General features: G+C 43.8%; 3 protein-coding genes across 4 annotated transcripts; 1 reads left to right on the top strand and 2 right to left on the bottom strand.

Annotated features, from left to right (window-relative positions):
• Positions 1-221: 221 nt before the first annotated feature.
• LOC306761369 (P2Y purinoceptor 3) lies at positions 222-3694 on the top strand (the record flags this gene model as incomplete). The annotated part of the gene is made up of 2 exons (XM_079247493.1): positions 222-679; positions 2803-3694. The coding sequence occupies 2 exons, from the start codon at positions 222-224 to the stop codon at positions 3692-3694; spliced, it is 1350 nt and encodes a 449-aa protein (XP_079103619.1).
• Positions 3695-12896: 9202 nt separating this feature from the next.
• Positions 12897-21161, bottom strand: LOC306761408 (uncharacterized protein). 2 transcript variants are annotated; one of them, XM_079247551.1, is made up of 9 exons: positions 21048-21161; positions 17166-17378; positions 16934-17072; positions 16710-16849; positions 16527-16579; positions 14924-15048; positions 14362-14469; positions 13535-13744; positions 12897-13462 (listed from the first exon to the last, which is right to left on the bottom strand). In XM_079247551.1, exons 2-9 carry the CDS (start codon positions 17366-17368, stop codon positions 13148-13150), a joined length of 1293 nt encoding a protein of 430 aa, XP_079103677.1. In that variant the 5' UTR covers positions 17369-17378; positions 21048-21161; the 3' UTR covers positions 12897-13147. The 2 variants fall into 2 exon arrangements, with proteins under 2 accessions (XP_079103677.1, XP_079103676.1); XM_079247550.1 differs by lacking the exon at positions 21048-21161 and adding an exon at positions 18890-19013.
• A 643-nt stretch (positions 21162-21804) lies between these two features.
• Positions 21805-23617, bottom strand: med31 (mediator complex subunit 31; the record flags this gene model as incomplete). Its single annotated transcript, XM_079247552.1, has 4 exons — positions 23448-23617; positions 22272-22346; positions 22098-22194; positions 21805-22018 (listed from the first exon to the last, which is right to left on the bottom strand). The coding sequence occupies exons 1-4, from the start codon at positions 23455-23457 to the stop codon at positions 21805-21807; spliced, it is 396 nt and encodes a 131-aa protein (XP_079103678.1). The 5' UTR covers positions 23458-23617.
• Between the last annotated feature and the right edge of the window lie 2186 nt (positions 23618-25803).

Here is a 25803-nt window from a genome sequence, read left to right as displayed (position 1 = left end):
TTCAGGGGCTAATGGAGCGAGACGTAGTCTTCATCAGCAGAACACGGCGGTAGGACATTGTGCACGAGCTCCACCAGCTAATGAGCATGTTTCCTTTGCTCGCTGTTACAGAGAAATGGATCAGTCCATGAGGACCTGACCCAGACCGGCAGAGTCTGCAATGATGCCTGAAGGACCCGAACCCATCCACCACGACCGCAAATAGCCCTCAGAGGTTGATCATGGTGTTGAACCGAGCCTCCAGCACCGCTCCATCCGTCAGCTTGCTGGCCGAGGCCAGCACCCAGCCCAACGCCTCTTCCACCTCGCCTCTACCGTCGCCGTCTTGCAGCATTGATGAATCCTACAAGTACATCTTCCTGCCTGTCTGCTACTCCCTCACCTTCGTCTTCAGCCTCACCCTCAACTCGGTGGTGCTGCTGCGCTCGTGCCGCCACCACGGTGGCGCCGCTGGAGGTGGAGGAAGCAGCGGGCGACGCTGGAACACTTCCCTGATCTACATGGTGAACTTGGCCACCACCGACCTGATGTACGGCTTGTCGCTGCCGTTCCTGGTGGCGAGCTATGTGATGAGGGATCACTGGGTCTTTGGGGACTTCATGTGCCGCCTCGTACGTTTCCTCTTCTACTTCAACCTCTACTGCTCCATCTTCTTCCTCACCTGCATCTCCGTGCACAGGTACGACTCCCCGAGTGTCACTTTTAACCCTTAAGAGTCGCAGACGGTTCAGGCAGGAAGTGGCTTCATGGCAGAGGTCCGTTAGCAACAGATGAACATACATGACGGCCTTTTCGTGGATCATTGTGGATTCACCGTTTAGAATCTGTGTCTCCATTACTTTAGTAAACTCCATCTGTGATTTGGAGGCGTTTCCGTTGGTGTTTGGTGACAAGACTTTTCCGCTTGCGGTTCCGGAGGATTCTCCACGGCTTTTCAAAGCCCTTCTCCATCGTGTCTCTTTCTAATTCCCTGTAAAATTCTGCAGTTCATTGTAGTTATATCTTCTCTTCTACATGGACATGTCTGAGAAACCAGCTTGTGAGAACGCAAAACATTTTAGTGATATTTGAGGGGCTTTTTGTAGATGTAGACGTTTCCATCACCAGTTTTTTATTGCGATATGGAGATTTTGTGCAGTTGTAGAGACAACAGAAACACAGCTAGTCTCTGAATAAACATGATAATTTGTGGTTGGATTGTAAAGCTGGACAGGATATAAATGCCTGGAAAATGTGCAGATCACCTGAAGGGTCAGATATCATCACAGTTCACCCAACAGAGCTGACTGGTGGAGATCTGCTGGAGTTTTACAGTTGTTAGTTTTTCATTGTTGATGCACGTCTCAAAGTTTTGCTACTAGTTCGTAAACAGTTCAGTTTCAGTGCAGTTTAGAAGAACATAGAAGTGCATTATAACCGTCTAATGCACGTCTCATCCTTGTTTAATCCACTTTTAGCTCCATGGTCCAACGGTAAACATTTTATAACAAATGTTTATTTCGTTTTTACAAAACTTGCTAAATATGAGAAAGTATAGGAACTATTTATGTAGCTTTTATGCTAAACAACCACTGTCAAACTACAGCGCATTTCTCTTGTTCACTTGTTTAAAACAGCCGATCTGAATTAGATGATTGACATGTTGCTATGGTGACGCCCCGTAATATTACAGGGATTTAACTATCTGACCTACGTGTGCGTATATACAAAACTAATGCAGCCAGTTGGCGTTAGTATTATCACTGACCGTGGTAAAAAAAAATTTAATTCAGGATTTGTCAGCCGGTAAAACTAATTACAGACCATTATCTGATTTTATTCATCAGCGTTGTGTAAATGTTCTGTTATCAGGTTTAGTCAGTTTTTCATTGTTTTGATTTTGCTGTGTTACCGTTTGGAAAGAGGCTTCCGTAAAACCGTGAAACTCTAAACTAGCTTTAACTAGGAAGTCGGCGTTTTATTTGCACCAACTAGAAAAAATAAACACCTCCAAAATAGCCGAAGAATAAATGTCATATAAAAGAGGAAAATTACAAACCCGTTGTAAAAATGTCATCATGAAAATACCTGTCAATTCAGATATTCAATGTTCGTACGTAGCAACAAACATTTTGATACCTATCTACCGTTGGCTGCTTGTCGTAGAAAGTCTGGGACGTAACGTTATCTTCTTTGATAACGAAACAAATAAAAATAAAATGCTTTTGAATATCTGGGATCATTTCTGGGATCATCACATTTACACACTTCGCTAGTGGCAAATTAAAAAACCACGTCACATGAGCGTAAAAACTTCTTAACAATAATTAAGAGTTTTTATTCTGAATGTAAGTTTCAATGAACAGTTTTCTACAATTCTGGAGGTGATAACGTTTATTTTTTTCTTCATATTTATTTGTAAAAGGATTTCCGTCTCCTCCCCCGTCCATACACGCTACGCCAACTTTACATCTTTACATCAAATCCGGTGTAAATGTAAACAAAATTTTGAGTAATGCTTCTATGTGGACACATCTGAAATACCACCACGCGAGACGGTAAAAACTTTTTAGGAATATTTAAGAGGATTTTTTCCTTTTTTAATAATCTAGGTGTTTAATTTTTAATTGCAATATTTAGGTTTTGTGTACTTCTGTGTGTAATGGAAGTACAGCCATGTTTCATGTACTCAGATCTTTGTAAACGTGTTTCGATGTAAGTTTGCATGACGGATGGAAAGGTGTTTGGATGTTGGATGTATTGTCACCCAGACGGGATCCGCGATGCATGCGTTGTACTCAACAAGCTTCTTTGCTGTTTCAGGTATCTGGGGATCTGCCATCCAATGAGAACCATCATGCTGGAGAGCAAGCGGGTGGTGAAGGGGACCTGTGCGCTGGTCTGGGTGGTGGTCTTCGCACTCACCTGCCCCATCTTCCGGTTCGCTCAGACGGGATACGTGATGCGAGGAATCACCGGGGCTGCGGGACCTGAAGGGATGAGGGGCAGTGACAATCGGACCGAGGAGGGGTACATGAACTGCTGGGACGATGCCACTGATAAGGAGTTTGCCAACTACGTCCCGTATGGCATCGTCCTCCACCTGCTGGGTTTCTTCGTGCCCTTCGTCATCATCGCCTGGTGCTACTCTCATGTGGTCCGGACTATATTTCAGACCCTTCGCTCTCCTCCCAGTTCAATAGAGGGCGGCGAGGACGGTCCAGTGGGGGACGGAGCGGTTGAAGGTGTTCGAGATCGAGAGAGAACCTCCGTCTCCATCTCTGGCTCCCAGTACTCGCACTATATCCGGCGGCGGCGGAAATCCATAAAAACCATCGTAACCATCACGCTGCTGTTTGCGCTTTGCTTCCTGCCGTTCCATGTGACTCGGACACTTTTCCTGCTCCTGCGGCGGGGGCAGCTCGGGGGGTGCAACGCCATGAAGACCGTTTCTATTTGCTATAAGGTCACCAGGCCGCTGGCCTCCTGCAACGCCTGGCTCAACGCCCTGCTCTACTTCCTGACAGGAGATAAGGGCGCCCCCTGCTGCTGGCCGGCAGAACGCACCTTCCACCGAGATCGCCGCAACGGATCTCTCTGGTGGCCCCTGACGATACTGAAGAAGGACGGGGTGGTGGAGGATGAGCAGGAGGACAGGGTTGAGAGGGAACTGCACGTGGAAAATGAATCCAAGTCTTCAAGGGTCATCTTCTAGATCGTTTTAAACGCAATCAGAAAGGAAGCAGTTGATAGGAAACAAGCATGAGCCAAGCGTCCGAGCAGCAGCACACTTCCAAATCATCCAAGATGTTTCACCTGAAGTTTGGTGCATCAGCAAGAGCTACAGTTCGACCACATCATAAATGTTTTTTAGATTCTTCAGCAGAAGTTAAAACGTTTAAAGACACACTACACAACTTTTGCCACTGTCCTGTCAGTCTACTGACGGCTAATCCAGCCTCCATCCGGCATCCCACTTGACCGGTTAGCTCTCTCCAGCCAGCAGAAGACCATCTGACTATGACTTGTTTTGTCTGAATCAGTAACGTTGCATGTTCAGAATATCCAGTTCCTTATTATACTGTGAAGCGAAACGTTGCGTCCCGGATGTAAACATTGTATCCTGTCGGTTTCTCAGCCTCAGGACGCTGCAGGGCAGCGGCGGCTCTAGAAATACACATGATAGATGTCACTGTGCCTTCGAACATGTCTGAGACGCGGAGTCTTAAGGTCAGAAAGTTAAGTACAGTAAAGAAACTGTGCGTTTTACATATGATTCATACGTTATTAAAAGGACACGCAAAGCTTGTCAGCTGGGCCGTCTTTGCTTTAATTTCCCACCAGGCAGGTGGAAGGCCAGAAAATTAATAGCACTGAATAAATATTTACAAAACACGATTCAAAATTGGAAAAAAACGCAACCCAAAAACGGGTTGATCAATGCAACTGATTAAAGATTGTTCCCTGGAGGTATTGTAAAATAAAAATAGTTTTATTTCATCGTGGTTTCAAACGGTACCGTTAATTGTAAAGACTCCTCAGTATTGTCACTTTTCGTGGAAGCTAAATGAAAAGATTTATCAGACAGCTAATCCTCTTAAACAGGTGGAACATTTTTCAGTCTTATTTACTAAGGAACTTCTCTCACCATGGAAATACCTAATCCAGATTTCTAATATGACATGAGTAAAGCTTCATTTCTGCTCCCATCCGGAATTGTTTTAAAGTCTCTTTTAAACGTTGTTAAACGCCTTCGTCCTCAGACCAAGTCCACACGTAGCCAGGTTTTTGTATGAATCCCACCACACCTATCCACGTTGTTAAGCACATTCAGCAGCATACCAAACCTTTAGGCGGCAGTAGGGCCCCAAATCCTGTCCAATCAGAATAACCTTCGTAAATGATCCAGGAGACGAATGAAACTGTCCGTTTGCATTCCCATCTTCTGCACCCAGGATAAATGGGCCACAAGAAGCTTGTTGTTTATGCATTAAACATTAAAGACATGAAATTTATCAGATTATTTAACAGCCCAATTTACACTTAGACTTGGAAGGACTTGTCATCTGGTTTTACATATTGGGGGTGGGGGTCATAATGTATATAAATCGCAATCATCGTAAAGTTACGATTCTTTCACAATCATCGTAGAGCATACAACGCATCAGTGTTACTACTAATATAGTTATAAATCCTTAAGCAGTGAGAAAACTCCATTGAAGATGATTTATTTCTGTTTCAGTCAGACTGTTTATAAAAGATGGGCGGAGCCTCCGTGACGTCACCCGTAGGTTTCTGAAGAGCTGAATTGAAGCTCGGTGGGCGGTTCCTGCCATCACCATGTTGGCAGGGGCATGCGCGTCGTCTCGCCCGGAAAATACAAATATGGGCAAAGAGGTGGAGCTGAGAGGGGGGCTGTGAGCGTCATGGTGGATGATTGACATCGAGCGAACTCCGAGCTTTCTGTAGCTAAGAGCTAACCGAGCTAACCCAGAGACAACAGGAGCTAACCAGCTAATGGAGGTAAGCGGGCTAAAGCTAAGTCACGTTGCTAACTGGCAAAAAAAACCGCGGTTGTTCTACGTTCTTCTGACCTGAAGCAGGAGATCGGGTACCTGTCAATCAAAAGGACACGCCCCTAAATATGCCGAACTTCCAGATTAAATTACTTTTAAATGGGCGAGTTTGAAAAAAATTCACTCCCCCACAGTTGTCATGAAGGTAAACCTGACCTATTAAACCTAAAATGGATCATTGTACCAGACTGTAAACATGTTTATTTCTGCTGTAAACATGTTTATATCTGCTGTAAACGTGTTTATTTCTGCTGTAAACATGTTTATATCTGCTGTAAACATGTTTATTTTTGCTGTAAACGTGTTTATTTATGCTGTAAACATGTTTATATCTGCAGTAAACGTGTTTATTTCTGCTGTAAACGTGTTTATTCCTGCTGTAAACGTGTTTATTCCTACTGTAAACATGTTTATTTCTGCTGTAAACGTGTTTATTTCTGCTGTAAACATGTTTGTTTCTGCTGTAAACGTGTTTATTTCTGCTGTAAACGTGTTTATTTCTGCTGTAAACGTGTTTATTCCTACTGTAAACATGTTTATTTCTGCTGTAAACGTGTTTATTTCTGCTGTAAACGTGTTTATTTCTGCTGTAAACGTGTTTATTCCTACTGTAAACATGTTTATTCCTACTGTAAACATGTTTATTTCTGCTGTAAACGTGTTTATTTCTGCTGTAAACATGTTTGTTTCTGCTGTAAACGTGTTTATTTCTGCTGTAAACCTGTTTGTTTCTGCTGTAAACGTGTTTATTCCTACTGTAAACATGTTTATTTCAGCTGTAAACATGTTTATATCTGCTGTAAACATGTTTATATCTGCTGTAAACGTGTTTATTTCTGCTGTAAACGTGTTTATTTCTGAACTAAGAAAACACATCTCGGTTGGTTCGATGGATCTACACAGCTACAGAAGTCACATGTATGTACACGCTGAAATCCCTCCAACATGGCCTCCAATCGGCCACCCGGATAAACCAATCAGCAACCAGATTGGGAAAAGATGTTTATTTTGCGTTACCATGACAACCATTTCACCAATCCAGAGTCAGATAGTTGGATCATTTTTAAATGTAGATCTTAAATTCCAGCAATCTTCTGTGGATTGTTGTTTTTTTGTTTGTTTTTGTCAGGATGAGCCATAAAAACAAACCCAGACCTCATATTTACTCTCAGACCTGGTGATGGACGTGGCTGAAGGTTTTCAGGTCAGCCATGGTTTTACGTCCGTCTGGATGAAGTCAGCTTTCCGTTTGACTTCCTGATTTCTGCTGAGACACCAAGCCGTGAAACCAACTGGACCAGCCTCATGCCTTCGGGACCAAACTCCAGGCGTCGTTTACAGGTGGATCAAGATGGAAGGAGGATCCTTCTGGTTGGACTCTGAGAACCTGCCTGCTGGTTGGACGGTTTTCTTCACATTTGTTGTTGTTTTGGGTCTTGTGTGTTGTGTGTGTGTGTTGTGACGCTCTGTGTGGATTAAACCTTGTTGATGTCAGCTCTCGGTGTTCCTGACTTGTTCATGGTTAACGCCAGGATCCGTTGGCAGGCTGATCATTAATCAGGTGGTCAATAACATCCGTCAGACCTCCTGAAGCAGAAACATCCTGAAAGAAACGTCCAGTAGAACAAACTTGGTTCTGGTTCTGTATAAAAAAACATTAATCTTCATATTAAACATGGAAAAACTCAACATACTTGAGAAAAAATCAGCAATTTTTTTTACTTTAGTTACACATTCACTTATTTTACTTAAAATTCTTTTATTTCAACTAGAAAATACATAAAAAATAAATTTACAATATTAATATTATCACACTCACTAAAATATTAACCCAAGGAAATAGTGTGATGATACAAAAATATTTTAGTTTAAAGCAGATTTATAAATAAATATATGAATAATATATAAATATAAGTATAATATTACATATATATAATAATATAAATATATGTATAATATTATGTATTGTAAATATACATTAAATTTATTGCAAATGTACATAAATGTAATATATATTAATATATACGTGTGCCGTAATCCTGCCCACTGTTCACATGGTCGTCACGTGGATCATGGACTGAAGATGTTTCTGACCTCTTCTTTGCTTTGGAGGACACTTTCAGCTTCTTTCACAAAGTCTATAAAGAAACAAATCATTTACCAGAACTGGCATAAATATTAGAAATATGAAGCAGATATTACAGAAGTTGTTACAGTTCTTGTTTGCTTGTGTTGCTTTCTTCACAAACTGCCCAACATAACAACAGCTGCAGGTTGAAGTTACTCTTTTTTTTTTTTTTTTTGTATCTGAAGTCTTTATTTAGCCTTAAAATATAAATGAAAAAAAAGAGAGAACATTTTATTAATAGGTGAAAGTTACTGTAGTGCAAACTGCGTCCACCAGGGGGCAGAAGACAAGTTTAGGATGGCCAAGTTTATACCGTAATGATGCAGAAGAAACTGGACGTGTTCAGGTTTAACATCTTTTTACACTCGGTGATGCTTCTGGAACAACTTCGCACCTCTGCGATGGGGACCCTTGTTTCTCACTGGTTTTTATAATAGACATAATGTATACATAGACATCATATATACATAGACATCATATATACATAGACGCTACGCTGCCTCTACGAGCTGGCGTCTCATCGCGCCGCCTTCTTGGATGTAAGGTGTAGGTCCAACCACAACAATGACTTCATCAATTTTTACCTGATTTTCTCACAGTTTGGTTTGTTACAAAGAGCAGAGATATTGTTATGTTGCAGATCACTGTAAACTGTAAAAAACTACGCCCTTTTATGCTAAAATATTTTTATATTGCTATTTCAGAAAGTCATAAGGTAGCTACAATATAAATAAACGGATAAATGAATTTGATACTAACATGTTTGATTGTTTATTGATGCATTTGGATTTATCTATTTTTATCTGGTCAAATAAATTATTATTCAACCTTGTGAAATGTAATTCCACACAATCTGCTTTAATATTTCGCCGGTTATTGCAACCGTATACTGAACAAAATACGGGAATTCTGAAAATAAAGTTTTGCATAATAGAAGTTAGCCAGAAAAACACTTGGAGATTGCAAACCTCCGCCAAGGTCTTTAAAGAGTTTCTGGATCCAAACGGTGATCTGGATCACCACCTAAATTAAATCAGTTCTTCCTTTTCACATTTCCATAAAGTCCTGAGAATTTCATGAAAATCCATCCATAACCTTTGAAGTTATCTTGAACACAAACAGATAAAGTGGTAAAAACATGACCTCCTTGGTGGAGGTAATTATGCTACCATGTAAAACTCTCTTTGTGAAGCAGAGAGTTTTACATTAAACATTCACATTAAAGCATCCCGTCCACATGAAATCTTGGCATTGATTTTACTGTCTTAGAGCCTTCAGCGGATGGTAGAGAGAACATTTTGGTGATGACTGATGTTTTTTCAAACTACACAGACTGTTGCAACAAAATTTCAGTGAGCTAGCACAGTGGCGGAGGCGTTGGTAAAGCACTGGTTTCAGTTTTTTGGGCCTCCATGTCGTATTCACTCTGATCAGGGAAGGAATTTGAAAGTACTTTGGTGTAACAGCTTTGTACAATGTACAAGATTGAAAAGAGTCACACTACTCCGTATCACCCACAAGGGAACGGGCAGTGTGAACGCTTCAATCGTATACTTCAGGATTTGTTACGATCCCTTCCTCCTGAGCAGAAATGCTGTTGGCCTCGTCACCTTTCCAGGTCACCTATGCTTATAACACAACTATCCATCAGTCAACTGGCACGACGCCGTATCTTTTTATGTTTGGTTGGGAGCCGCAGCTGCCAGCTGACTTTTTGGCAGGTGCAGAAGGTGAAGCTAGCGACCAGTCTGCGGAAGAGTTCAGGAGCATCAGAACTCCTTGGCTGTTGCTGATGGTATTGTGCAAAAACGATTGGAGAAGAGGGCACAGCAGGATTTAAAAAATCCAGAAAAGGGTGCTGATCCAGATTTTGAGCCAGGTGATCTTATGTATGCCAGAAATTGTTCTGTGAGGGGTCGAAATAAGATTCAGGATTATTGGGATCCAACACCTTATCAGGTATTGCGACCACCTCATGAGCGAGGGGTGGTATGTTCACTTGACCCTGCAGGGCAGAGAGGGCCACTTCGTCAGGTCCGCAGGACTGGGATGTTCCTAAGACTAGAGATGGAAGAAGTCTTGGGGAGGGGATGGAAACTAGGGAGGAAGGTGGCTTTAATGAGGTGTTGAAGATGAATGAAGGAGAGGTTAACGTGGTTGAACCAGACATTGGAGAGAAGGGTGTGGGCGATAACGTTGAACTGGATGTGGAAGTAGCTGTCCCTACCTCATCAGGAGAAGTTGATCGGGATGATGGGATCTGAGTCTTGAATCATCTTGTCTGAGGAATACCCTAAATATGTTAGGGGATCCTATGCCGGGAAAACCCAGAAGTTCAACTAGAAAGACTGCTGGGCAGCATTCCAGTCCTCATAGACTGCCAACTAGGGTGCGGTAAGACAATACAGGAGCTGTGTTTTGTTTAGATTTTTATTTTTTCTTAGTTCATCGTCGGGCTGCCGATGCACTTTGAAGGGACGGGATGTAACCAGCGCCACCTGGTGGGTGGAGGCTGCCTCTCTGAGTCTATAAAAGGCAGGAAGTGTGAGGAGGTGCCAGGTGTTTTTGAGGCTGGTGATGAAGTGAGCCTTGTGTGGATTGTAAGCTTGGTAAGCAATTTGTTTTTAACATGAATGTTTTTAGTAATATTTGAATGTGGGTACTTTTTAATATTATTTTTGACATTGCAGTGGGACCACACAAGATTTTAAAGAAGGTTCGACCTGTTTATGGCTTTGCTGTGTGGGGGGGGGGAGGGGGCACCGACATGGCAGGTGATTTCCATAATTTGAGTATTTTTAATTGTGACGTATTAAAATGGTTTGTATCCTGAAATGTTTAGTTACTTGTTTTTGTATTTTACAGTTGCTGAATGGTTTCATCACCGTTTCCTGCTGTCCTAAGATTTTGGCTTAGGTTTTAGTTTGGTTATAGTAGTTAGTCTGCCTGGCCTTGCAGGGCAAATGGAATGGTGTAGTATTATCAGCTGTGAGGCGGACTAACTATTTTTGTTTGTCTATTTGGAGTACCGACGTCGGATCTTCCTGTCCAGGTGTTTTTAGTGAAGAACTGCTTCTGCACCAGTCTGCTGCAGGTCATCGATTCCTGCAGACTGGAAACCAGCGCTGCTCCCAGTACAGTCAATAAAATCCACTGCAGTTTATTTATGTGTATATTATGTCAGGATTAACCAACGAGGAGCCGTGCATTAGACGGTTATAGTGCACGACGCGGAGTCTAGAACACCAGGATGCGTCTAATGCACGGATCCGAGTTGTTTAATCTGCTTACCCATCATGGTCCCACAGTAAACATTTTATAACAAATGTGTATTTCTGTTTTTACAAAACTTGCTAAATAGGCTAAAGTGCAGGAACTTTTCACGTAGCTTTTATGCTACACAATGGCCGTCAAGCTACAGCACGTTTCTCTTGTTCACCTGTTAGAAGCAGCTGATCTGAACCAGCTGGTTAACGCGTTGCTATGGTAACGCCCCATAAGGGAGGGATATTACAGTGGTTTAACTCACTGAACTGCATGTGCATATATACAAATAATAATACAGCCAGATGGCGTAAGAATTATCACTGACCATGGTATGATATTTATTTTTAAAGCGCAGATGAATAACTAGTGGTTTCTCTGTGGAGTTCCCACTGCGAGCTCTTTCCCAGTCCTTCGACTGATCCGAGTCTGATCTGTTTGTTGTGATGCACTCCAACGCGACCTTACGGTTAAAACAATCCATTACATCCAGAAAACTAACGGGATAATTATCTCGTTATCGTGACAAAATAAAGTTGGTGATCCACGATAACGGCATAAAAAAAACACGCGACCGCTTCTCAGCTTCCGTAGGCTGAATATCATGAGGCTTAACTCAGCTGCTGTCATTTAGCTTCACAGTTTAATGCAGGTAAACCAGCCTCAACATGAGATCAGCAAAGGTACTAAACTGGTCAAATAGTTTAACTAGTACAGATTAAACTGGATTTCACTCTGAGGCGTCTGCATACGGGAGGACTGACGTGGCGTCGTGCCACAGATTTACTTCGATTACGCACAAACTCAGTTAGAAGCTCCAGAAATATATCGTCACAAACCAACCAATGAGAAATGAGCACTTCCATGTGACCGTGCTGCCAGCATGGTTGCACGTCCAGCTTCCCAGAGCAAATGGGGTCATAACCGACTTCCCCGGGATGCTGCGTGAGTATTAATCCAGCCTCACGCCAAATCTGGCTCATTCTCAGCCAGGGGGGTCCAAAGTCTGTCCTGCAGGTTTTAGATGTTTCCCGCTGGCCAGCACGTAGGCTGTTGAGGAGAGACGTTTGATTTGAATCAGGTGTGTTGGAGCGGGGAGACATAGACAACATGTAAACATATAGCTGGAAACCCCAGCTACGTCTCTGAAACGGGTCGAAGGGTTTAACCACAGCTGGGCGCAGGAGAAGCATTCCCAGATGGACGGACAGTTTGGTCCGTCGCCTGCGTCAGTTACACGCGTAATTTCATCTGTTTTCAAGGAGCTTAGCTTTCTGTCACATGACGCAGATTACGTAGCAATACCACTGGAAACCTCAGGGGGCGCTGTTGAGTTGTCTGTCTCATAAACAACCAGAGAAACAAACAAACCAGAGAGGAAGACGAGAAACGGCCAAAACAGAAAGAAGACTGGTTTTCTTCTTCTGGTGATTCTGGATGGTTACAAACGACTTTATAGCCGTGCGTTACCGCCACCAACCTGTCAGAAGTCTGAACTCAGCACTGCCCCCTAGTGGATTAACTGACTTAACAACCAAGGTGGAAGTATAACGACAGAGATGTTTGAAGCGGACGTCCACATTTACATACTTAGAGGAGCAGAAATGGTCACTAAGGATTGTCTGAGGTGAATCCAGGAGGCAGAGTCTGACCTGTCAACTACAGCGACTTGTCCCAAACAGGTGACCTCTGGACTCAGCCTGGACTCACTAGTTACCAGCAGCTAATCTGGTTAAATTTAGAGACTAGAAAATAAACTCTAAGGGTCTGTTTGAAGATCGGGCTAATCTAACCTGATCTAATACATAATCTGATGTAATCTCTAATCTGATCTAACATCTAATCTGATGTAATCCGGTGTAATTGATCGTTACCGATCTACAGCTACGAGGGAAATAATGACCACTTTAACTGCTGTCTGAGTTTATAAGTGTGTTTTCAGGAGGGAAACTTACAGCGACATCATGGACAATGGTTGCTAGGGAAAATCAGCGTCTCCTCCAGCCGTTGCCTTGGAGACAGACACACGCCCACCTCAGGTCTGCACCAATCCCGTCTGCCGTTTGGTCCAATCAGTGCTCACACAGGCCGTCACATGACTGAAAACGTCTAAAATCATCTTTATTTTCCTGTATTTCAATCATTTCTACAACACGTCTTGTGAACTGGCGGTATGTCTGCTACATGTGTGGCTGAACGCTCAGGACGACACCGCCTCCCACCGGGTGTCGCTGACCAGCTTGTAGTTGACCTTCCGGTAGTTCTCCAGGTGGATCCCTCGCTGCCGCCACACCTCCTCGTACAAGCTGCGAATGACCGGCGGCAGCGGCGGGAACCCGGCGCATGACGCCAGATCCTGGCAGTAGTCCCACTGTTCCAGCTGTATCTTCATCAGGTGGCGATGCTGGACCCCCCGATCCAGCTTCTCCTGCAGCTCCCGCCGAATGTCGTCCTCCATCTGGGCCCGAGGCGGCAGAGACACCGAGCCGTCCAACACGGCCAGAGCGAACTGGACCTGCAAGGGGAAGGAAGAGTCCGTGATGCCGTGGTCCGTGATGACGGCTCGCCTCCACGGCTCGGCACTCACCTGGCAGTTGAAGTTGGGGAACGGGCAGATCAGCTTGCAGATGCCGATGAAGAAGATGGAGGGGAAGGCGGGGGGCATCATGAAGCGGTACAGAGGGGAGATGAGCTGGTTCTGGATCTCCAAACCCAGATCTTGTCCATCCAAGTAGGGATACTTGAAGTTGTAGCCGGTGCAGAACATCAAGACGTCGGCCTCGCCCACCGAGCCGTCCTGGGACAAACAGGACCAATCAGCTTCCAGTATGATGTTCCAGTTAACCATTAACACCGCCCAGTAGGTCTCTACAGACAGAAAGGCCGCGTACTTTGTGGCGAACAGGAAGTACTTTGTGTTAATAGTAACTTCTGTTGAACGTCTTATGAAGCATCAGTTACCATGGCTACGCAGACGACATGCAGGTTTATATTATGACGTCACCAGGAGCCCGACAAGCAGCACAGGAAATATGACACCTTTCCTCTATTTCATGTTTCCGACCAGAACCGGAACCATCCCCGAGGCGAGAGGCCACCAAGGTCCAGAGATACCTGGGAGTGTCAACTTATTGCCAATTCCATGAGACGCCGGCGGCGTGCACGCCTACGAACGGTGCAGATGAAAGTGGTTGTTATGTTTACGCTGCATGAAATCCAGCTGAAGCACGACTCGATGTAAAAATGGCGTCCACGGATCCTGGACGACCATTTCAGATGTTCCAGGAAGGTTTGTTCAGATCTTTCTGGATCTGGATAAATTTTCCAGCCAGAATAAAATGTTGATCCGCATGAGATTCCGGAGTTCATGTTCCGACGTGTGCGTGGAGGAAACGCCCGGCGGACTCGGCTCACCTGGAAGCGGACTCTGCCGTCGTCCTCCACCGCCACCAGCGAGCTGCACTGCTGGATCCCAGGATGAAGAGGGAAGGTGAAGGGGGGGTAACCATGACTCAGAGTCACCTGCAGAGAGGAGAAAGTCTGCGGTTGGTGGAACCACGAGAACCTGAGCCATGAAGCTACACGTTACTGCCCACCTGCTTCCGTTCAGGAGACATGAAACAGTCGTAAAACTACGTTACATTGTCGCTTTTTCTTCTTTTACAAGAAAACTAGAGATCGCGATAAAAAACTTGTAACGGAAGCAGCTGGACTTCGTAAAAACCTCGGAAATGTCAGGAAAAGGTTTGTACACTGATGAGTTGGTCGATGGAAATGTTTTTACGCATCACCTGGCATGACGTAAGATGTCACGTCCGCCCTCCTCAGACATCATCATCTGTCCGCAGACTGTTACCATAACAACCAGTTTCACAGCAGCTGCTTCTCTCTGACCATCATGGCCGCCTCATAGGGAATATTTTACAGTTGAACATCTGGGCGAGCAGCAGCTGCAGTGACATCCATCAACCTTTACCTGAGCTCCTGCTTTGGCCATTTCAATGGAAATGTCCAGTCCTGAAGCTTTGGCTCCCAGAACCACCACCGACTGACCAGAGAACGGCTCTGGATACCTGTACGAGTGACTGTGCAGCACCTTTCCTGCAAACACACAGCATTCAGGTTCTTCTCAGTGGAGTGCATCGTCGGCTTAGAGCCACAAAGAAACCATGCAGAGATTCATGCAAAAGGTAAATAATAAACATAAACAGCATCATCAGGAACAGGAAGAAGGCTTTATCTGAAACAGAGTACAGCATCAGTTACCACGGTGATCAGCTGGTTTACACAGAGCTGGTTTAGTGCCTGGTAAACCCACAGATTCAAAACCAGGAAAGCGTTGTCCAACCAGAAACTACCATGCCTGCTGCTCTGTATCCATGGAAACGGGTTCAAACTAAAGCTGCCTCTAACACGTCAGACTGGAAAACAGAAGAACTTTGGACTCAAACATTATGAAGTTAAAACCAACTGCCTGAACGTACAGTCAGTTTTCATCAGTACATTTTCATCAGAGGTAAATGATTAATTTAATTTCGATTTTAAAAAGAAAACAATACATTTTCCTTTTAAACTACATGATTTTGGATTTTACAGGCAAACGGACAAAAAATAAAACGACTAAAATGCAAAAACTGTAAGAATATTGAAATTTCTGACAAAAGGTTGTTGTTTATGTGGTCCAATCACAGCTAGGCTCTCTAGTAGGAACTGGTTGGAACTCACTGGGACTAACAGGAACTGGTTGTAACTGGCTTGAACAGGCTGGAACTGGTTAAAACTGGTTGAAACTGGTGGAACTGACTGCAACTGGCTGGCATTGGCTGGAACTGGTTGGAAGAGGCCTGGAGAAGCTACAACTGGCTGGAACTTGTTGAAACTGACTGAAACTGGTTGGAATTGGCTAGAACAAGCTGGAACTGCCTGGAACTTGTTTTTAAACTGGTTGAAACCGGTTAAAACTGGCTGGAACAAGCTGGAACTGGCTGGAACTGGCCGGAACTAACTAGAACTAGTTAAAACCGGTTGAAACTGGTGGAACTGGCTGCAACTAGCTGGCATTGGCTAGAACTGGTTGGAAAAGGCCTGAAGAAGCTAGAACTGGCTGGAACTGGCCGGAACTAACTAGAACTAGTTAAAACTGGTTGAAACTGGTGGAACTGGCTGCAACTAGCTGGCATTGGCTAGAACTGGTTGGAAAAGGCTTGAAGAAGCTAGAACTGGCTGGAACCTGTTGAAACTGGCTGGAACAAGCTGGAACTAGCTGGAACTGACTGGAACTGGTCGGAGCTGGCCGGAACTGGTCGGAACTGGTTCGAACAAGCTAGAACTGGCTGAAACTGACTGAAACTGGTTGAGACTGGCAGGAACTGGATGAAATTCGGAATTGGTTGGAACTGAATGAAACAAGTTAAAATTGATTGAAAGTGGCTGAAATTGGCATGAGATGGCTGCTACTAGCTGGAACTTGTTGGAACTGTCCTAGAACTGACTGGAGAGGGTGAAATTGGCCTACAACATCTGGAATTAGCGTTAACTTGGCAAGATCTCAGAGTGAAAATGAAAAAAGCAACGCATACCTCGGAAGTTCTCCAGTCCTGGTATGTTTGGGATGTGAGGGTCGGAGTAATGTCTGAAACAGCAAACAAACAATCAGGACATGAGGGTAACACGAGGTGATGCGTTTACTGTCAAACAGTGAGACATCCAGACTAGAGCAGCCTTCAGTCGGACTGTCTGATCAGCACCTGAATGCATCTCACCCTGAGCAGATGAACACTGCGTCAAAACGGTCCGTTTTCTGACAGCCTGATGAATCTGACGACGTCACCTCCCACACCGTCTTCTCCCTGCCATCCGTCGACATGACAACAGGCTTCACCCTTTCCACCGTGCTGTTGAACTGAAACAGGCAGCATAAAGGAAATGTTAAACTGCTGGTTGCAACTAGACTCGCAGACTGAGATCATTTCTGATGACGACCCACCCGGATGTGGGGCTGGATCTTGAAGTTCTGGCAGTACTGGTCCAGGTACCTTTGAACCTCCTGATGCGGCAGGAAGCTGCTGAGCTGGGCATCAAAGGGGAAGTCGGGAAACATCATCACCTCTTTGGGAAGGTTGGTTCTGTGCGTAAAACAAAGTAGCCTCAAACTTCAAACGGATGATCTGGACCCACCTCTATCAGACCCCACGCCCCAACCAGACAGGTAAACACACCTCAGGTCTCTGTACATGCTGCTGTGAATCGGCCTCCCCTTCTCGTCCGACCCAACTCGCTCATCGTAGCACCAGGTGCCGCCGACCTCCCCCGAGAGCTCAAACACCACCGGCGAGGTGAAGATGCTGGGGCGGGCCAGGATGTGTCGGGCTGCACAGAGTCCAGCTGCCCCGGCGCCGACCACCGCCACTCGCTGCAGCATCGTCGTCAGCCTGCAGCCAGAAGAAGCGTTTAGTGTCTGTCCTGATGCGGCAGATGTCCCGCTAGCCCCGCCCCCTCCAGCTGTCACCTTCAGGTTCTCGTGTTGGAGAAGAAAATCAACCCAGAAATGTAAACAGAGAAAAGCAGCAGGACACGCTGGAAAAGTAAATACCCCGAAGAGCGTTTCCATGGTTACAAAGGGAAATGAGGCCGATGCTGCTTCAGGACTGAAGATTTATGACGCTCCTTTAGGTGAAGATTAAGTTCCAACCACCAGACCTTACCGACAGAACGCCACCTGATCACCCCGAGGTCATTCGGTCCTCTACGGAGGTTTCCCACGTCCACAAAGTTTATTCTGAGACTCTAAATCCACATAACACCCTTATTTATCACATGTAAACCCAAAAAAAGACATCACCGTCTATGTTCTATGTTGCCAAGAAACCCGAGAAATGATGAAGAAGTTACTTCCTGTCAAAGTTTCCACCAATCAGAGCTCAGACTTACGGCGATGTCCAGTTAGGAGCAGAACGGAGGAAAAATAAAGATCCTCTATGAGACGTTTACATCATTTAGATCATCATGTCTGCACGCTGACTGGGATTAAAGAGATTCAGCTTCAACAGGCAGTTTATCACAAAAAGCAAAAATATCAAAAGTTCCCAGGCAACAAAACAAATCAAGTCTTTATGGTGACGATCTTTTCCCTACAGAGCTGAAAACTTTCAGCAAAGTAAACTGTTTCCCAGTTCCAGTCCTGTGTTTTACACATGATCCTCCTCCAAAGCACCCGAGTCGACTTACTGAACTTCCTCATCACGTTCTTTCCAGCCTGTTAACGAGACTTAATGTCATTCAGGTGTGTTCAGGTAGGGTTGCCTGTAAAACATGCAGGGAGGGGTCCTGAGAAACACTGCTGTAGTGCCTGAGAGGTTATCAGGTGTGTCTGAGAAATGATCCAATTTCACCTGATTGGTCTAAAAAGCAGCTCTGTGTTCATCCAAAGACGCCCAGGTGAAAGAAAATAAAATTCCTTGTTTCTTGTGTTTATCTTATTTCTATTCAAGACACTTTGACAAGATGACTTTATATTGATAATATGGGCTTTTAAGAAGAAAAACAAAACAAAAGAAACCAAAACATTTTGGTTTGTGGCGTGCCTTGTGAGTTTTTAGTGTAAAAGGTGGTCTGGTGGAATGATGGTTCCAGTGGTCTGTCAGAAATGGTGACATGGTGGCTGTCACGTGAAAGGAGCCTCATAAACCCCAGTTTGTGACTGCTTACATAACTTGCTGTAACTTCGTTCCAGAGAGCTCAGGTGTTCATAAGACCCCCTCTTTTCTAACCTACATCAAGGACTATGACGGGTCACAGACCAAAACCAGATCCTCCTTATTCAGAACAAACTTTAAACATGAGCTGCAAGTCAACAGGTGGGCTCCGGAAGGAGAGAAGACCAAACGAACCCCGGGTTGTATGATGGTCGGTAACAAGGCAGAATAATCTGGATTATAGTTACATTGTGCAGGGTTTGGCGCGTCAGATGCGCACATTCCCGCATTTAGAGCTCCTCTGCGGGAAGTCGCAGCTCTGCAGACCCCGACACCCCACCACACCGGTGTCGCGAGGAGAAACGTTCCCCGTTCCGCCAACAACTTCCGGTCCGCAGTGAAACTTCTCTTTCTAAAAGTTTTATCTCGACAGGAGGAAAAGCCAAACTAAGTACATGTTATACTCACCACGGAGACATTTTTAAGTATTAAAAAAAAAAATCCTGTTTTTAAAAACGACTTAAGTCATTTAATAAGAACCGGCAAGTTAAAACAGAAAATAAAAGATGGTCCAGATAGAAAAATGAAGTTAAATCTAAATAACCTGCATCTTGAAAAGCAGTGAGCATCGATGGTCACGAGACGGATCAATACGGACCACAATGCATTGCGGGCAGGAGCTCAAAGTGACCCGAACGTTAAAGCAGGTTAAAAACTAAATTAATGTTATTTATTTATGCATAAATATACAGAAAAGAAGGAATAAAATGCAAAATGAGAAATTAAAATATTTCCACAGGAGTTTGGATCGTAGACACTGTGGTTCGGATTGGATTTGGAAAGACGCGATGTGGTTACCGTGGTGACGGCCGGTAGTCACGTGATCTGTGACGCGGGAAAAATGGCCATCTTCGTGTCCGAATGGCCGACAGAGTTCAGTATGTTAGACGGTGCTGCCCTGCGGGGTGAATGACGGGTTGAGGGATAACCTGGACATTCAGACACTGATTACATGGCAACGAGAGCGCGCCTGCCTGTTTGTTTATGTCCCTGTCTGCATTAACACACACACACACACACACACACACACACACACACACACACACACACCTGGCAGCTTGTGTGTTGCAACGCTTTCAGGGTAAATAACAGTGCAGATAAAGATGTTTGCTGGAATCTGGAAGCAGGTTAACCTGTCCGGATGCTTCTGTTTAGACTGGAACTCGAGACTGAAATTATTATAGATTATGTCGATTAATCAAGTCCTGACATAATTTTTGCAACACCCTGTCTTATGTGTGAATCACAATTTGGTTTTAAACTGATCAAATAGTTTTTTCTTTGCAACAGTTGTAGAAAATGTAAATAATATTTCTACACGTTCAATGTGAGGAAGAAACGACACGCAAAAGAAAGCATGTCCTGCATTATGACGTGTTAAAACACCTGGACTTCACAACATTACGTTAAAACATCTGGACTTTACGATGTTACATTAAAACATCTGGACTTTACGACATTACGTTAAAACATCTGGACTTTACGACATTACGTTAAAACATCTGGACTTTACGACATTGCATTAAAACATCTGGACTTTACGACGTTACGTTAAAACATCTGGACTTTACGACGTTGCATTAAAACATCTGGACTTTACGACATTACGTTAAAACATCTGGACTTTACGACATTGCATTAAAACATCTGGACTTTACGACATTGCATTAAAACATCTGGACTTTACGACATTACGTTAAAACATCTGGACTTTACGACATTGCATTAAAACATCTGGACTTTACGACATTGCGTTAAAACATCTGGACTTTACGACATTGCGTTAAAACATCTGGACTTTACGACATTACGTTAAAACATCTGGACTTTACGACATTGCATTAAAACATCTGGACTTTACGACATTGCGTTAAAACATCTGGACTTTACGACGTTGCTTTAAAACATCTGGACTTTACGATGTTGCTTTAAAACATCTGGACTTTACGATGTTGCTTTAAAACATCTGGACTTTGACTTTAAATGACTTTTAACCGTTTTGCGGTGAAAACCTGGAACGTCTCATTGAGGATGACGCTTCCAGGCCGTCCTGAACCAGACTGGACATCATGTCTCACAAAGCCAATGGGATGCACATGCACGTGTTGCTCATGACTGCCCCTCATGCACGTGTTGCTCATGACTGCCCCTCATGCACGTGTTGCTCATGCACAATAAATGAGTCATTTCCATCAACAGTATTTGTGAGTAAAACATCTGTTTCAGTCGACAACAGAACGTTACGATGCCACCCGTGACGTTTCTCCTGCAGACCTATGATGTGACACCAGAAGCTGGGGGTTCTGGGCAGTATCTCTGCGCTGGTCGGAATAAACCGGTACAGACCTGATCTGCAGACTCTCCCACGTCGTTCAGCCAGAAAACACAGAGCAAACCAGGATGATGTGAACTCTCCAACTTCTCTGGATTTATTGTGATGAATGTGGTTTTACAGGCAGCTGAAGGCGGACAGAAAAAGGACCTGCTTTTGGTCTCTTGGCCAGGTTTTATAAGCACTTATGACGTGTTTTGGTTTGATAAATACGTCCCTCCTCCTCCCAACACACACTCAGTACCAAGACCTCCGTGACGACATGGAGCCCTCTACCCTAAATCCTCTGATTGCAGACGTTATCAGCATTCCCCGCTGCAAGATCAGCACTTTCTGAGGTCATCTGCTCATAAAAATATCACAAAATACATGCCGAGGTGGACTTTTGATGCCTAAACCCCTCGCTCCAGGGAACTTTGTTCTCCTCTGCTGCTCAGATCTTCATCATCATCATCATCATCATCATCAGGAGCCAAATTCACCATCTTTTCATGTCCAAGAAGAACAAAGTTTGCAACCTGTTACAGTAACGCTAAGCTTAGTGAACAAAGAAATAAACGACAGGTTCATGGCAGCAGGGAGAAAAGTCAGACTGTTGTTCCTCAGAGTCGGATCAGTTTCTCCAGCCCTGAACTGAACTTCTGAGCAGGCCAGAGACCTTCCAGGAAATAGCCAGATCCCTCCACCGGCTGGGATGAACATGACGAAAGTTGAAGCACCGTTGAAGTTCGACTCCCAGACGTCAGAATGAGCATGTGATGGTGGCGACGGTCACTTGGCGGCAGCGTTGCCGTGCGGCGGCGGCTGCTGCTGCGGCTGCTGCTGCTCGGCCAGCGCCTGCTGCAGCCGCGTGCGCTTCCTGGAGTAGTGCTGCCAGTGCAGCAGCTGCTGCTCGTCGATGAACTTGGCGCACTGAGCGCTGACCAGCTCCTTCCGGAAGTGTTCATACTGCAGCAGCTCCAGCATGTGGAGGCAGTGGGGGTACCTGGAGGAAGACGAGGAGGAAGATGATGACCTCCTGACAGTAAACACAGCAGATGGGTTCATAAAACCTCAGATCTTACTTCAGAAACTTGGCGTATTCTGGCTCCTTCCAGTACAGAAGGTACTTCAGGTAGTTGATGAAGGGTCTCTCCCTCAGGAAGCCCCTCTGAGCCAAAACTGCAAACACACAGAGGGTCAGCAGGGGGCGGGGCTCCGAGTCCGCTAGTTACAACATATCCGTGGACGCCACTCACAGTTCAGGTAGTAGGGGTTGGCTAAACACTGGACGAACTCCAGTTCTGCCTGGAACCGGTTCCTGGCCTGCTCATCTGGACCAGAACACACAGCAGCGTTAACACAGTTTCCCTTCAATGTCGCAGCATCGCGTGGCGTTCATTTAAAACTCACACATAGAAAATAAAACGATCACTTCTGGATAAAAGTTCAGTAAGTTTGGTGTGAGAAGACATTGGGATAAAACCCAACATATAAATGCTCGAACAATCATCGGTACAGGTTCATCTCCGTTATTTTTCATTTCAATATTTTTTATTCACTTTTCTTTTCTGTAATATTTTGGCAAATCCAAAAAAACAGCAACAGAAAATATTCTCCAGAGTTACAACAACTACACAACCATTGTAGAACATTTCATGTAAGAAAGAAAACTGGAGTAGGAGGAAGCATGAAACCACCACATCCTCATTTCAAAGTAAACCAAGTGGATGGCATCATTTACAGCAAACACTAAGAACCAAACACAGGCATGAAATACTCTAGTTTTTAAATAAATTTTTTGCATACAGTTTTAGAATGTAATCTTTATATTTCAGATTAAATTGAGAAGGATTTGAACAACTTTTAAAATCGCTTTTAGTGCGTTCCATTGTTTTTCTCCAACCACTGAAATACATATTTGTTTGGGTGTAGTTCTTGCTAAAAGTTGTTTAAAATCACAATTTCGTCTCATTGTTTAATCATTTAGAATAAAAAGAGTTTGCAGTTCTGGTGGGAACAGGAATTGTTTAGTTTTAAGCAGGATTATTAATGTTTTCTACACAACCAAATCTTGTACTTTTAACAGTCCAAAACAATCCTTTGTCTGCTCTTTAGGAGTTTTATTCATTATTCTAACTGCTCTCTTTTGCAGAGTAATTAAAGGTTTTAGATGAGTGTTGTAGGAATGACCCCAGACCTCCAGACAATAAATATTAATAAAATAAAATATTACAAAATAAAAGCAAAATAAACTATTCTTATCGGCTTATAATGCTTAACTTTACTCAACATGCAAATAATATTTTTAACAGATGCTATGTGATTTCCATTTTCATTTTTCATCAATAACTCCTAAAAACCGGAATTCAGAAACATTTTCTGTTTTAATGAACAAGCTAACAAGCTAACATTAGCCAAACACCACTACCAACCCGTTTCCATGGCTACAGGCGCTGCAGCCGGACCGCAGGAACTACGACCTTAACGGGTTGTAATCTGAACACAACCCGTTTAAATCACTCAAAACTGTATAAATCTGATAAAAACGCTTTTTTATGGTTTCGTCTCCGCCATCAAACGTACGCCAACATATTTAACGGAAAACGATGCTGTTTGCGACAGTCCCGTTTTACGGCTTGTTGTTCTCTTTCTAACCGGCCGGGGGAGACAGTTGACAGCAACGTGGCGCTGTCTCAAACACAAAACATTTTCTTTAAAAACAGGCAATAAAACGTCTAAATGTTCAGAATAATTTACAATATGTTTATAAAAACATTCAGTACACAGGATAATTAGCTAATCATGTCACATTTGATGCAGAATAAAAACTATCCATTTTATCTATCAAGAAGAAAAGTAAAAGTTTAGCTTTACTTATATATAAATGACCAAGAAAACGAAGTGAAAACAAAGAAATGGTGTTAAATAAAAATAAATGAATTACAGAAGTGTTTTCTGTCTGGTTTATGGAGCTCAGCAGGAGAGAAATTGCCTCTGTTTAGGAGCTTTAATCTGAATATTCCCGCTGATCTTCCATCTTCTTGTTTCTTCTTCTTCTGGAATTGTCTTCCTAACTCAGGTAAACAGACGTGTCAGCATCTCGTGAATCACCTGGACTGACAACTGCACAGAACAGGACTTCCGGGTTAAAATGAGGATCCTGTCCAGTTGTTTTCATTAAGATGTCATCTTCTACAGCAGACGACGACTTCTCCATCTCTTCAAGCTGAAGTCCAGCCCGCTGCGTTAACATCTGCATCGTTGGAAATGACGGTTCTGGTTATCATTTAATTCTCAAAGTAATGAAAGAACTGAAGCAGAAGATAAATATGCCAGAACATTAGTAGTACATTTGCTGCTTTATGTAATGACTGTGACTTTTCTTTCTCTTCTTCTCGCCCATGGCGCAGACCGACACACGACATGTGTGTTGTGGTCGTTACTGTGGCGTGAATGCTGGAAACCAGAAGATAGAAATCTGACAGTGAATGTTGGTAGGAAACCAGTTCAGCCGTGTTCCCTGTTGGCTTCCTCTGGTCTTCTCCGTCTCTAATGAGTCGTTTGCAGAAGAGAAAACCTGCTTTATATGTGTTTACACAACTGATGCAAACACATATAAACGGGACTAACAGCAGTAGAACAAACAGCAGAACTCTCCGACCAGCTTGATCCACTGCCTGCCTGTCTGCTGGATCTTCTGTCACGCTTCGCTTTCTGACTGGCTGATAACAGAACCTCCACGTCCGTCTGCTCTAAACTCCAGAAGAAGGCGTCGAACCCTGAGAGGGTCACTGCGCTTTTGCCATGAAGGCCGGGTGATCCCAAAACACCTGGAAATGTGTTGCTTTGGTGTGGCCACATCTTCAGCAGGGAGACACGTTTTACACTCTGAATGATCTGATTCTGTTTTTACAGGCAGGAGATTAAAACCTCCTCTTTTATTTTCAATAAAGCCAACAAAATAAAAGATTTCTACATTAACAATGATTCTCCTGAACAGGTAAAACCCCAGCATGAGACACGTCGCCATTTGTTTTATTTCTGTGTTTTCCAGGAAAGTTTGTTGCAGGTTTTTCATGTTTATCAATCAATCAATCAATCAATCAATCAATCAATCAATCAATCAATCAATCAACCAACCAACCAACCAACCAACCAACCAACCAACCAATCAATCAATCAATCAAACAACCAACCTACCTATCCATCCATCCTTCCATCTATCTGTAGAATAGAATAGAATGTGCAGATATGAAGGAAGAGGACGAATGAAGTGGAGACTTAACAAATGAGGAAGAACACCTCCAACCGTCCTGCATGGAGATCGTTTCAGGCGTACGTTTGTTTCTACGTCACATTTTCACGCTGCAGATGTTTCATATAAAACTTGACGCGTCGCAGCCGAAGATCTCAGACAAAGAGGAAAAAGCTGAAAGAAAGCAGATCAGATGCAGGAAACATCCTGAAGTTTTCAACCTGGATAAAACAGCAGACTTTCAGGGTTTAGTCCTGAATCTGGGACTAGGAAGTAGACCTGACCCGAATGAACCTGGTTCTTATCAAACCAGAAAATCCTCTATGGAATCTGGTCAGGGTTTAGAAGTCAGTGTAGAGATCAGCGTCTGTAGTCTGAGGCCCTGTTATCGTCGCAAAGCTGAGACAGTAAAACAAAAGTTCTGATGCGTTCTGGTCTCAAGATGGCACAGGGACCGCATCATTTCTGGCCCTGTTTACTTAACAAAGTCGACTTCCTGTTGTGGTGGGAACTATTCTTTTCAAAGATGCAAA

The sequence above is a fragment of the Telmatherina bonti genome (genome assembly GCF_933228915.1).
Source record: "Telmatherina bonti genome assembly, chromosome: 10".
NCBI lineage: Eukaryota > Metazoa > Chordata > Actinopteri > Atheriniformes > Telmatherinidae > Telmatherina > Telmatherina bonti.
The sequence above is the reverse complement of the archived record's forward strand: the minus strand, read 5'-3'. Positions and strand labels throughout refer to the sequence as shown.

Bases quoted from the DNA above. Each gene is read 5' to 3' on its own strand.
- LOC306761408 (XM_079247550.1), bottom strand. The intron at 15,049-16,526 runs GTATGCGTTGCT...GTGTGTTTGCAG, and splicing joins AGGACTGGAGAACTTCCGAG to GAAAGGTGCTGCACAGTCAC. The intron at 13,745-14,361 runs GTGAGCCGAGTC...TGTTTGTCCCAG, and splicing joins ACGGCAGAGTCCGCTTCCAG to GACGGCTCGGTGGGCGAGGC.